Source organism: Python bivittatus, unplaced genomic scaffold (assembly GCF_059951505.1).
Source record: "Python bivittatus isolate LINGU-HERP-01145 unplaced genomic scaffold, Pbiv_v1 ctg000480_np1212, whole genome shotgun sequence".
Lineage (NCBI taxonomy): Eukaryota > Metazoa > Chordata > Lepidosauria > Squamata > Pythonidae > Python > Python bivittatus.
This window is the reverse complement of record NW_028277075.1, coordinates 14,667,501-14,681,482: the sequence shown is the minus strand read 5'-3', so window position 1 is coordinate 14,681,482 and position 13,982 is coordinate 14,667,501. Positions and strand designations below refer to the sequence as shown.

The following is a 13,982-nucleotide window of genomic DNA, read 5'->3' as shown; positions in this document are numbered from 1 at the left end:
CAGCATCTGTTTGAACATTTAAACTTGTATATATAAAATCCTGGTGCCAAGTTCATTTAAGATTCATTCTGAACTCCGTTAATTTCAGTGTAGGATCATGTTCTAAAATTATATAGCTGTATCTACAAGTCTGCCTGTTCCATTCTGAATTATTAAATGCACATAGAATTGCTGAATGGAAACATGCAGCCTCTTTTAGCATATCTTAGATATTCCATTATCTAATTATTCTATTTGACAGCATGCTCCATATGCTGGTATTTACATTTTGTCATATTATGCTTATATATCTCCCCATAACAAAATAGAATAATAAGCAGAATAATAATAAAAACAAGGCAATAACTAGAATAAAATCAGCAGTAGCAATAGCAATGAATGCAGCATATGAAATGAAGAACTATAAACAAAACAACAGTGGGTGTTTTTAAAAAGTTTATCATGGTTTTAAAAATGCTTTTTAATATACTTAGCATTACCTAGCACAAAAAGAATCATAATGTAAATGCCCTGCACAGATATTGGACAACCCATTCTAAAGATAGAAGACTGTCATTATTCCATCACTCTATCTTTCAAAAAGAAAAAGGAAATATATTTCTCAATCTTACCTGGTGGATGCTGTGTTAATTGTGAATTAATGAAGAAAAAAGCAAGAAGGATAATTTGTAAGAATGTAACTCACATTGAATATAAATAAATATATAACAGTATCCACTCTGTACGCAGCTACATTAGAATATAAATTACAAAGGTAATGAACTTTGAACCTTTCATCATTATTTAGTAGGGTTTCTTTAAAAAAATGGAAATTTTAGCCATGGAACCAGATATACAGTATATCATTTGGGCAGTGGTTCCTTGGGGAACATGCAAATGAGAACTGGTGCAAAAACAGGGATAGGTATTCTTCTCCTGGATGGAACATACAATTCTTCAGTGAGGCCAGGTTTATATTTAGGTAGATCCTTTAAGCCAAAGATTCTGTGAGAAAAGGTCAGAGGAAGAACTATGATTCCTTCCTTCCTTCCCTCCCTCCCTCCCTCCCTATCCAGTCTGTTTTTGGAGAGCCAGTGAGTGTTATATGATTCATTGATAGCTTTGTGTGCATAATTCTATTTAAACATCATGTATCCTAAAAGTTTGCTAAATACTCTGCAGCAATTTGTAAATGTTTGCTACTTAACTTAATTGCAAAATTCGTAGTAAAAAAATGCCATCGAAGACGCAGATCATTCTGAGAGCTGATATTTTAAAAATGCTGTCTCTGTTTCAAGCAAGGAAGGCACTTAGTGCACTCTCTGTGATGCTATTTTCCCCATGGGTTTTGAAAATGACCTTCTTGTAAGCATCAAGGACTATAACTTTTCAGATAAAAATACTTGTTCTTGTTTTAAGTCAATGCCAGGTTTATTCCCCTATAGTCCACAGTTTTCAAAAGCAGAAGAAAAAGTAATCCAGAAATTTTCTTTAAAAAAAACCACACTACTGTTTCCAGAATGAAGTTACTCTGTCAGCTTGCCTTGGGCTTTAGGTGGAGAAGAAGAGATTAAAGAGTCAGTATTCCTTTTCATGTTTCCTCTGCCAGTTTTGTGAATGTAAAAAGAGAAATGATACTAACAGCTAAGTGTTCAACTGTGGAACTAAGTGCAGAGCTCTCTCGCTCTCTCTCTCTCTCTCGTCCTGATAAATTAACAGTATTTTCATATTAGGACAACCTAAGGATCACTGTAGCTCATCCATTTGTAAGATTATTCTTGTGAAAGCAGTAAATAACAGGCATGCACGCATGCTCCAACTTTTTCCTGGAATAATGAGGGCTTTTGTAAAGCAGTGTTCATGTGAGACCTTAAATAAACTGATCTCATTTTTTCATATTTATTATCTACTTACTGAAATGCACAATATACTCCAAGTTTCAAAGTCATTTGTAACATAGAGAAAGATTCTATTGTACAGAATGCTTTTTTTAAAAAGACATAATTTGTTACAAGATTTTTTTCATCTCCTCTTCAAACTGAATTAAATTACTTCTTTCTTATAAAACACAACTTGCTGTTTAGAAGTTTTTCTTTGATTTCTAAGAATAGCTTTACCAGGGAAAATGTTCCTTTAAAACATATATCTTGAAACAAACTTACACTGATCCATTTTATTTGACTCAGAGAATTTCATAGCTTGGAAGATTGTGCATTTATCTTTCTATTCCTTCTGTCTAAACAAAATTCAGAAATAGAACTGGATTTCTTTTTTAGAAATGGTATACAGTATACAACAAACTATTGGACTAAGGTTTTGTACAGTCTTTATAATCATATCCTATTACTTTGTACCCTAACCATGGGCCAAACAATGGTAATATTATAAAAAAGATTCAGTAAAAATCTAGCAGTTTGCTTTTAGGGACTGCATTGTATAGATAATGTAAAAGGTTACTTGCAAGGAAAAGATTGTTCCTGGAAATTCCATGTCTTTTATTTGGCATATCTTTCAAATGTAGAACGGGTTAGGTGTAGTATCAGGTTGGTTACCCATTGTCTAAAGGACTCTTCTCCAATCTATTTCCCTCCAGATGTGTTGTACTAAACTCTCATAATTCCCAGCCAGCTTTTTTACTTTTGTTTAATCACATCTTCATTGTGATGATTTTCCTGCACCATTGTACTTACACCTCCTCTTCACAGTTTTAAATTTGAAAGATGAAATCAGTTCCAAATTATACATTATCCAGATTAAAACATCTCACCACAATATAAGTGTCACTACGTGAGATGGGCAGCTCTACAAGCATGATTGGTAGGTAGGTAGGTAGGTAGGTAGGTAGGTAGGTAGGTAGGTAGATAGATAGATAGATAGATAGATAGATAGATAGATAGATAGATAGATAGATAGATAGATAGATGACACTTTGAAGTTTTAAATCTAGATGACCACTAGATGGTAGAAATGAGTTAAATTTATCTATATCTCATCTAGTGATTGTCTGGATTGTTGCAGTCCAGATTTAGATAAACCCACCAATACTGAATTGTTTAATCTTAACATTGGCCAGGTTGTCTTTAAATTAAGAAGTTGTAGTCTAGTACATATGGAAAGCATCAAGCTGGAGAAGGCTGATTTAATCTGCCCCTTTTGAGTGTAATTAACTCAAAATCAAGATAATTAGGCAAATATCCTAGGTCCATCACTCCTATTACACATTATGAGCTCATTTCTTATTTTTCCTAATGAAAACCAAAATTGGTTACATTAAGGCAGGCACTGCCTAAATGAAATGATCAAAACAACAAAGAATTGATTGGATCAATACACATTTAGGTGATCATTGCAAGGTACTAGTATTTCATGTGTTGTTTCTGCTTCTTTTTCTCCTTTTGTTGGAAAACAAACCAAGTCTGAATTGAAACTAAGAGAACTGTCTTAACCTTCTTCATTTCTGATAAATATTTTAATAATATTACACACATCATTTTTCATACATACGGACTTCCTAAGGGTGATGTTGGTTGGCTTCTGTTCACGATTCATCACACCACTTTGAAAAATTGCCATTAGAGGGAAACTTCCTTCCCTAAAATTTATTTTCCATAAGTGTTAAGATAGAGCAAATAAGCTAAAATGTTCTTTTGTAATTATTTTGCAGTTACTACACAGGTGAAACAAAATAATTTCCAACCAGCAAATTCCTTTCTTTAGTTTGCTTCATTTTCAGGAAGTGCATACATTACTGAAGGAAGAAGTTATAGATCTTTCAGAGCCCTGAAAAAGAACATTTAATGCATGCAGTTTTGTTATTGCATGAACCTTCTGCACTCTTTAGATCTCTTACCAGTGCCTTTTAGAATGGGGTAACCCTGACAGGGTACTTATCTTAATTTTGACTGCCTCTCTTTTTCTTAAAATTGTGTGTTTTAAAAAGAATGCATGAGAATCAGTGATTTATAGTTTAATCCTAAGTATGCCGTAATCCCAAAAGATTGCAGCTGTAAATGTAAATAGTCAAAATATTAAATTTATTGAAAGAAACACATTTTCTGACACCTCCATCTTCATTTTTTTCCACAGAAGTGCAGTCAGATGATCTGTTAGCAATAGGTTATCAAAAATCCTTTATCATTAAACTATTTTGCTAAATTGAGGTATTCTAGTAGAGTAAAACTTTAAAGAAAGGTTCCCCTATTTCTTGTTCCCATTCTTAAATCAATTACAAATTCAGAAGAATTTGCATAAAACTGATGTCTCAACACCACAGGTAGAAAAGTTCACATTTTGACACCTTCTTGCTTATCTTTGCAGTTTAGCATTGTATCACATTTATATCTGAGACATGAATACACAAAAGCAAAGATCCCTTTTGATTAATGCATCAATCTGGTCAACTTTACCTTGTTTACAAAACACTATAACCCAAATTGCAAATGTTTGCCACTTCTACAAAAAAGAACTGACTGAACTTTCAAAGCTTCCTTTCAGCCAATTTATTGCAAAGTCAGAACATTTTAGTCAAAATAAAATGTCTGTCTCTCTCATATATATGCATATGGAAAATATATAATCCTTATTAATAAAAGTGGTATGCCACAAATGCACATGCTGAATGCCAAAGAGAGGAAGGACAGGGCAGGAGAGAATTATGGGAGTGGGAAGCAATACCTGAAATTTCTGAGATAAAACTGTCTTTTAACAGGACAAAAATGTCAAGCCCCAAAGTAGTCCAAAGAACAGCCCTTCCATGAGCAAAATAAGGGAATCTGCAGAGTCCTTGGGGTTCTCTGAGTTTGATTGTTTTCTTGCAGATGTTTCATTACCCAACAAGGTAACATCTTCAGTGCAAAAGGAAGCTGCTTCAGGCACTAAGGTGAAAAGGGTTGGGAGAATATATGAAGGCCAAAAGTGGGATCTGGATGATGTGGGAAGACCTTTTCAAGTGTTGGCCCTTGACAAGAATTGGCAGATGAGAAGACAGGGCTTCAAACAACAAAATGTTTTAGGCCTCCAGTAAGTCCTAAACCCTGCCAGACTATTTAGACAACGTAGAATAGCTGCAGGCACAGAACTTCCCCTGGCAAGAAAAGGGTGAAAAGTTCAAGGGAAGCCAATGGCCTGCACCTTATTTTTCTTCAGCCGCAAAATGGGTGAAGCTATTGGTCCCAGTGAAGACATGCTATCAAGTAGCACATCCTCTGAGCCCAATTATCCTGCAATTCACCTCCACCAGGAGTCCTAAGTTCATCTTGAGTTTATGTGTATCTTATTTTATAAAGCGAAAACAGCTCACTATACCTCCCTTCAGCCCCAAGACCACTATGAGGGCTTGTACTGTATGCCTTGAGCTCAGAGGCTGAATGCATCTTGCTGTATACGTGTCTGAGTCCAACACAAATCCTGACAGTGGCATTGTAGCCTGGAATTGGTAGCTGGGTTGCTAGAAGGGTTGATTAACTGCCATTGTCGTTACACAGACTGCGTCACATAGTCTCTAGCTTTGCAGAGGAGCACCTAAGGTTTTAGCTGTCTCCTGAGCTAACTCTTTTGAGCTAAGTCTAAGAACCACTGCAGCCTTTCTCCTTGAGATGGGAATCTTGAACAGCAGGGACAGTAACAGCAAATGTTCCCAGAGACAACAGGAAAGTAGGTAGAAAGAAGGAAAACAAAAGAGAAAAGAGTGTCCTGTACTTTTGCATTTGCACCCGTGTTGCCTTTTAGAAAAAGAAAAGGTTTTCTAGGTTGTGATGCTAATATGAATTTAGGCTTGTATCTTCCCAGGTAGGTTTCCAATTTTAGGTGGTATTATATATATTTGCATATCATTCTCTGAATCTGGAAGTACAGCCTAATTTTAAAGGTAAAGTCCAGCTTTTAAGTTGAAAGTTTAACAGTTCTAACCACAGTTTTTCCTGTCTTCAAAGTGACTTGTTTTCTTCCACTTCCCCCACCTCTTCCAAAAAAAATCAAAATGTACTTCATGAAACTATTGTATATGAAGCACTTATTAGCCATAATTAAATGGACAATATGAATTTACTACGTCTTTAGGACTCTGGCTTGTTCTGGTTTAGAGCAAGATGATTAATGCAAATACATATTACTTGAGATAACCATTTAGCAGCTAATTTAGCCAAATTTATTACAGCAGTTAGAGGTTTTTCATTTTAGCAGACGGAGACAAGGACATGCCAAAAGCGGAGATGTATGTGAATGCACACTGCCCTCTAGTGCACAAGATTTACAGGATGGAGAACAAATGCAGCCCAGAAGAAGAAATGAATACTGAACACATTGTCTGTATTCTGCCAAAGACACGCTGCTTCCTTATTTTAGCAAGTGATATGTTACTGTTCAAGAGTTTTAAATTAGCTAAAACTCTATTACTATATTTGGCTTGGAAATACTGGCTTGAAACAAATTTTAACATCTCTGTGCTGAAGTGTCTTTAAGCAGAATTTCACAGAACTTATAATTTTTGCTTGTTCTTCCATTTCTGGTTCTATTTCAGACATTGCACAGAACTCTTGCCTTAACATGCTTGATTCTACAACTCCCTTAGGCCACAGTTTCTTCTGCAGTTCTTTGGTTGATTTATTTTGCTCTGGTATTAAGCCAAGTCTCTACAGACATTCCTCCTATGACCACTGGAGATTTGGTTCATCTGAAGACTGTAAATTCTGTTTGACAAGATCAAAAGAAACAGATGTGTAAGTTCAGTAGTTGATATCACCTGCAATGAAGAGAAATGATCAAAGAACTAGGGTACCGTATCTTCCCAAACCTTTCAAATAGCCAGAATCTCAGAGAGGTTTAGTACCTAGCAGCTATGAATAAATCACATAGAAATTTAACGTGTGTATGTGAGATATGTTTATATATATATATATATATATATATATATATATATATATATACATACATACATACATACATATATATATATACACACACACACACACACACACATACATACATACATACATACATACACACATGAGAGAGAGAATTGTCCACAGATTTGGTGTTTCATGAGCCACAGCAAATCCTGCTTCTGATTGCTTTTCCCTTGCTCACTTGAGCTGCCAACAGCAGATTAAAATCAAACTACAAATCAAGGCAGCGTCTTCAACTCTTCCAGGGCTCCCAGAAATGATTTAATTGTTCTTATAATTGTGCTTTCTATGAAACATAGGGGACAAAACCCTTCCATCTCTCTGTACCTGTGTTGTGTGGTTTTTTAAATATAGAGCAATCCCGTATGAGTACAATGCCAATGATTTTCCTTTTGCCTTTTGTTTTCCTCCATTCAGTGCTGAACAAGGGTCAGTGTGTTACAAAATACTACCGCTGGATGCAGAAAAGTGGGGGCTATATTTGGATACAGTCTAGTGCCACTATCGCTATTAATGCCAAGAATGCAAATGAAAAGAACATCATCTGGGTCAATTACCTTCTGAGGTATATCTTTTTGCCACTTCAATTATTTGCATTTTTGTTGTGACTATAGGAGACATATTGAAAAGACAGTGTGTAAGAACAAATGCAAGGAACTCCATGTGATTCTGCTTAGAATTAATGTGTACTAATGAATAATAGGAACATGGCCATAGGATAGATTGCCAGAGTCTGGATTCTCCTAAATCCAGGTGAAGCTTTAGCTTAATCAGGCTTAATCACAGAGCTGGTTCATAGCCAACCTTTGTTAGCTTGATGCTGTTGACAAGCAGAGGATTCTTTATAAAGGCATGAGGTAATGTTCCTATGTGCTAAGAAGTCAAATCTCTTACAGTTTCAGATACTCTGTTTTAGTTTTCAGTGTGGAATTTATCTTAAAACTCTTATTTGCACACCCCTTTGCTTTCCAGATATATTAGACATGTTGATTAAATGCCAGATCATCATCTTTAAGCTCTCTGAATTGTATACAGGAGAACATTAGGTGTGCTGTTCCTTGAGAAATATAGCATTAGGGCCTTTCTGAACTCAGTTCTTGGTGAATGCAGAGAAGTACATTGTGACCAGTAGAGATGAAAGACTCCTATTTTATCCGGATGCTTCATGAGAAATGCCTGAATCTCAGTTCTATTGTCTGTATAATGGAAATCAAAGGAGCATATTATTTTCTTATTTAAATTAACAAGAGGGATTTATGTAATAAAAATGGTAAAGTATTGTGCACAGAGCCATATCGGTCCTAAGCTTATGTCCTCAGAACTCTTGTTGATTTAAATAAAGCTTATTTCTATTAAATGGGTTTAAGAGGCTTCCATTTTAAATAGAGAAATATAAGTGAGAACTTACAAGTAATTATTGGGGGAAAAAATGGGCCACGTGATTCCTTTTTTTTTACTCTTTCCTCTTGCAAAAGATAGGTCATTATGTGAGGAGTGAGCTCAGAAAAAGCTCACATTTCCTCTATTCCTGGAGAAGGGACTGTAACTCCAGTTTTGTCTCCTTGTGATTTAACTGACGATAAAGAAGGAATCACATATTATTCAGTACTCCAAGCAGTTGTTGGAAGAGAAATTAACATAGCAAGTGGCTCTCTGCTTTTGAGCCCAGTTCCTTCCTACCATTATGATAAATGGAAATCGGAGTTGAAATTGCTTCCCAATAATTAAGGACTAGCACACACATACCCATGCCAGCAGCTTGAATAAACCACCTATGTTACACATCTCCATAGTATGTGCATAGGATAACATAGGAGCATCCTGTCCTTCTCTCCCCCATGGTTTGGCCTCTGTATTGCAAGCTGAAGACCGGTTTTCCAGTAAAAACAAGAGGGACTTGAAGCAGCAGCAGCAGTCTACTGCATTGTTCAGTGCTTATGTTCAGTACTTCATGCAGTCAACCTTGCCCTTCTCTAAAAAAAAGTCTGCATCATCTCTCCTTTCCAGTTTTTAGTTTCTTTTTTCTTAAAATATATTTCGGGTTAAGTTACTGCAAGTCCTACATGCAAGTCCTGTTTCCATTCTGACTGGGCAGATCTCTGCCTATTCAGTAGTCATGCACATTGTACAATAAAGATGCATGTCTGATGACTCTACAGCTATGAGTAGCCTTGATCCACTTTCAAAATTTCAAAACCTCTGGGCAAAGCAGGTATGAAGATCTTCAGCAAGGTTGACCTGTTTCTTCCCCAGCCACTTGCCAGGTGAGAACAAAAAAGGAAAAGTAGGCCACAGAGGAAAAAATAAGTGGCATCAGATAGAGAAAGACCAATTGCAGTTATTCCTGGAATCCAAGAAAAACAGAGATTGCGCATTCCATATTCAATTTAACATTCATTGGTTTGTTTTTCATAAACCAGCTATATATGTTGCATTTGTCAAAAAGGGTTTAGGTGTTGAATGACACCCCGCCCCCCAAAAAATGTGCTGCCTCATTGTGGCAGGGGGTGGAGTGTTCCTGGGAGGGATGAGCAAAGAGCATTGGAAGTGTATGCCAACAGTATATATTCCCAGCAGGGTCACCCAAGGCATGAAGGTCATTCCAGCTGCCCAGCTAAAGCAATCAGGCACATGTGTTGGGCAGCAGTGATACAGTAAGATGCTGGAGGTAGATGATCATAATAGCAAAGGCATCAATTCAAACTATGTGGGAGAAGACAATGGTAAACCACTCCTGTACTAAGAAAACCACATGGATAGAAAATATAAAATGATTGACTATGGAATGAACTTAAAGAAGTTGTTAAGGATGAATGTGAAAAGAGACTGCCAAAAATTAAAAAAACAGAAGGAAGCAAACTGGGTATCAGAACAAACTCTGGAAATTGCTAAGAAGAGAAGCCAAAGCCAAGAAAAACAAAAATCTCAGAAAGGAACTTAACAAAGAGTTTCAGAGAGCTGTTAGAAAAGACAAGAAGCAGTATTACAGCTTCTGTAAAAACATTGAAGATGGAAACAAACATGAAAAAACAAGGGAAGTCTTTCAGTCTGAACTCAGAAGGAGGTTCCAACCTCAAACTGGTATGCTAAAATACACCAATTGGCAGATATTAATCTACTCAAAGGAGATCAAACAAAGATGTAAGGAAAATACTGAGATACTGTACAGTAGAGATATCAACATTCAATACCTTAGAAGATATACCCTACTTACAAGAACCTCTAGTATAAGAAGATGAAGTTAGATCAGCACTCTGGTCATTACCAGGTTGGAAGCTGATGGATTACCCACAGAAATATAGCAAGCAACAGAAGAAGGATCAGTAAATGTTCTAACCAAGCTATGCCAGTAAATCTGGAGAATGACACAATGGCCAAGAGGTCAATCTACATTCCAATACCAAAAAAAAAAAGGAGACTTAACAAAGTGTGCAAACTATTGTATAATAGCCTTAATTTCACATGCTAGCAAAATAATTCTTAGGATCATCCAATGCAGATTAGAGCCTTACATGGAAAAAGAGATGCCAGATGTTCAAGCTGTCTTTCAAAAAAGCCAAGGAACATAAATATTATTTCTGATGCATACTGGATAATTGAGAAAGCCAAAGAAAACCCTACAAAGATCAGAATCATGCAAGCCATGATATTCTTTGTGACACTCTGTAGAAGCAAAAGTTCGACTGTGAAGAAGCAGGGTAGGAAGAGTACTGACACTTTTGAACTTTGGCGTTGGAGAAGACTCCTGAGAATATGACAGACAACCAAGAAAACAAACCAATGGATCATCGAACAAACCAACCCAGGGTTCTCACCTGAGGCACAAATGAGCAGGCTCAAACCAAATTCAAACCTATTTGTAAATTTGCTGCCCATTCACACCACACTCCGGGATATGTAGTGGGTTTAGTTGTTTGGAAATGTTTTACTGTATATCTTGTTACATGTTCTTGGTTCATGTTTCCATGCTTACTTGTAGGGAAGTATCACTGGGCTAGGAGAATGTGACTTTGGGATTAATAACATGGCACAGTTCAAATATGTTAGTCCAAAAATTGTAAATAACAATTCCTCTGTGAGTTATGCAAAATAAGTGATGAGATCATCATATGATGAAGATGGTAATAAATAATATAAGATAGAAATAGAGAAAATGATGCTTATGTATTTGTATCCTTAGTTACTCAACAGAAATTTATTGTTTTGATGGATAGTACCTGAACAAAAAAGACATACACTTTTAAGGTATTATTAATGAAAGTTCCCCAAAGCTTCAAGCATGAAGAACCGGAAGAAGATATGCAGTTGTGTTGTTGTGTTTTAATGTGCAGATAAGGATTATTTTTAATAGTGAAAAACCAAGATAGAAATTCTGTAAGTAAAACCAACAAACAACCTCAATAACTATATTATTTTTCATTACATGGCTACATTTGATTGATTTTAGCTATTTACTGTATTTTATTGTTTTTAATTGTTCTTAGTTGCCCAGAGAGGTGGGATATTGAGTGGTTGCCTTTCTATTTGTTTGCGGCTTGTTGAGAGTTTTGGGGGGGAAAAGGAGAGGGAACTATCATACTCCAAGTATGCTTACATTGGCCATCTCTTCTCTTTTAAGCAATCCAGAATATAAGGACACTCCGATGGATATTGCACAGCTTCCACATTTGCCAGAGAAAACCTCTGAATCCTCTGAGACCTCTGATTCAGAATCAGATTCAAAGGATAACTCAGGTAATGTAAATACTCATCTTATGTGTAACTTTTTTGCATCACAGAAGGATGTTTTCTCTTGGTTTATTTTTAAATGTATTCACACCATTACAGCCAAGTTAGGAATTGTAATTATAGCTTGTAAGTGGAGCTTACAGTTCTCATAGAAATTGGTAATAAACACTGGGCCAGTTTTGGGGAGATTGCACTCTGGAAAAATCAAGTACAGTGGAACCTCGGTTTACGAACTTAATTCGTTCCGTGACTCTGGTCGCACCCCGAATTGGTCGCAACCCAAAGCAAATTTCCCCATAAGGTTCAATGTAATTACCGTTAATCCGTTCTGGCATGGAGGACAGGGAGACGGCTATTGCTTGAAGGGGGAGTCCCCCTCCCTACGACCATGTGTCAGGGGCGGAAAATGGCTGTGGACCACGTGTCAGGGGAGGAAAAATGGCCATGGACCACGTGTCGGGGCGGGAAAATGGCCACGGACCACGTGTCAGGGGCGGAAAAATGGCCGCGGACCACACGTCAGGGGCAGAAAAATGGCCGCGGACCACGTGTCAGGGGCGGAAAAATGGCCGCAGACCGTGTCACGGGAGGGAAAATGGCCGCGTATCCTGTTCGTACCCCGAGGCGGAGTTCGCAAACCGAGGTAAATTTTTGCGGCCGGAGCTGGTCGTAACCCAAAAAGTTTGTTAAGAGAGGTGTTCGTAACCCGAGGTACCACTGTATATAGTTGGGAGTATTCTTATATCTATCACTGTTGCGAGATGCCCAGGTGACCTCATCAGCTAAGAGCACCTACTGTCATCTCAGATTCACATAGCAGCTCTGACCCTATTTGCATAGCAAGAGCCCAGCTTATGTGCTGTGTTAACCTCTTGGCTGGATTATTGCAAACATTTTATGGGAGGATGTCTCTGAAGCTGGCTCAGAAAGTTTAGTTAGCCTAAAACAGAGCTGCAGCTAGGACTGGCAGATAATATGATGCTAATGTTTTATGAGCTGCAGAAGTGTTATTCCATACCTTATTGGAAATGTTGGTGCTGCTTGTTGAAGCCTTGGATGGCTTGGGTCCAGCGTATCCCAAGGAACATCTTACTTCCTCCCATATTGAAGTTGGGCAGGAAGCTACAGAGAAGGAGCCTTCTCAGCCATGACACATTGTTTATAAAATGCTCTTTCTATGGAGGCATGTCTTGCATCCACTTGGCTATTTTATTGGTTCCAGGCCAAGACCTTCCTCTTCTTTAAGTCCTTTTAATTTTGACTGTCTGCCCTGTACTGGAATAATGGCTTTTATATGGATGATAATATCTTGCTAGTGCTGTTTATGCATGGTATTTTACTGTTTTTATTAATTTTTTCTGATTGTACTTATTTTTAGCAACCTGCCCACAGAACTCTCATTGTTGGAGAAATAATAATAATACTAATAATAATAATAATAACAACAACAACAACAACAACAACAATACAACTCTGATGTTCAGGTTGAGCATGTATGTTTTTTTGAACAGCAGAATCTTGAACTGGAAAGAGTTAAATTGATAGACAAATGCCACTCAGCTTATACTTGGTGAAACTGTCATTTTAAACCTAAAAGAAAATGCCTTTGCCAGCAATATTGCTAGCAATAATATTTCACCAACAACCAGGACTCTAAGTGGGCTCTAAATCTTACATTCTTATTCTTAATGATGTTTTTCACTTTTCTTTCTACTCAGAGGACAATGAGAATTCAAAGTCAGATGAAAAAGGAAACCATTCGGAAAACAGCGAAGATCCTGAATCCGATAGGAAGAAGTCTGGCAATCAGTCAGATAATGAAATGAACTGTAATGATGATGGGAACAGCTCCAGCAACCAGGACAGCAGAGACAGTGATGACAGCTTTGAGAATTCTGACTTTGAGAATCAAAAGGCCCCTGAAGATAGCTTTGGCACTCTTGGTTCTATGCAGATTAAGGTGGAGCGCTACGTGGAGAGTGAGTCAGACTTGCGGCTACAGAACTGTGAGTCATTGACCTCGGACAGTGCCAAGGACTCAGACAGTGCAGGAGAAGTAAATGCCCAGTCTTCCAGCAAACATCAAAAAAGGAAGAAGAGAAGGAAAAAGCAGAAAGGAGGCAGCATGACCCGGAGAAGGCTCTCAAGCACCTCAAGTCCAAATGGGCTTGACTCAGCATTGGTGGATCAGCCCCAGCTGCTCTCACCGCCAAACAGTGCCTCAGTGCTCAAAATCAAAACAGAGATCTCAGAACCTATCAATTTTGATAATGATAGCAGTATTTGGAATTACCCACCCAACAGGGAAATCTCAAGGAATGAATCACCTTACAGTATGACCAAGCCCCCCAACTCAGAGCACTTCCCTTCCCC

At 37.5% G+C, this 13,982-nt stretch overlaps 1 protein-coding gene across 9 annotated transcripts in view; it reads left to right on the top strand.

Moving 5' to 3' along the window:
* Positions 1-13,982, top strand: part of NPAS3 (neuronal PAS domain protein 3) — a 758,559-nt gene that overhangs the window by 740,779 nt on the left and 3,798 nt on the right. For all 9 annotated transcript variants that reach the window (XM_088145380.1, XM_088145381.1, XM_088145379.1 and 6 more), the window contains 3 exons: positions 7,299-7,446; positions 11,500-11,615; positions 13,328-13,982. The exon at positions 13,328-13,982 is cut by the window's right edge and continues 3,798 nt beyond it. In XM_088145380.1, coding sequence (XP_088001506.1) covers positions 7,299-7,446; positions 11,500-11,615; positions 13,328-13,982 — 919 coding nt within the window. The remainder of the gene's footprint in view (positions 1-7,298; positions 7,447-11,499; positions 11,616-13,327) is intronic.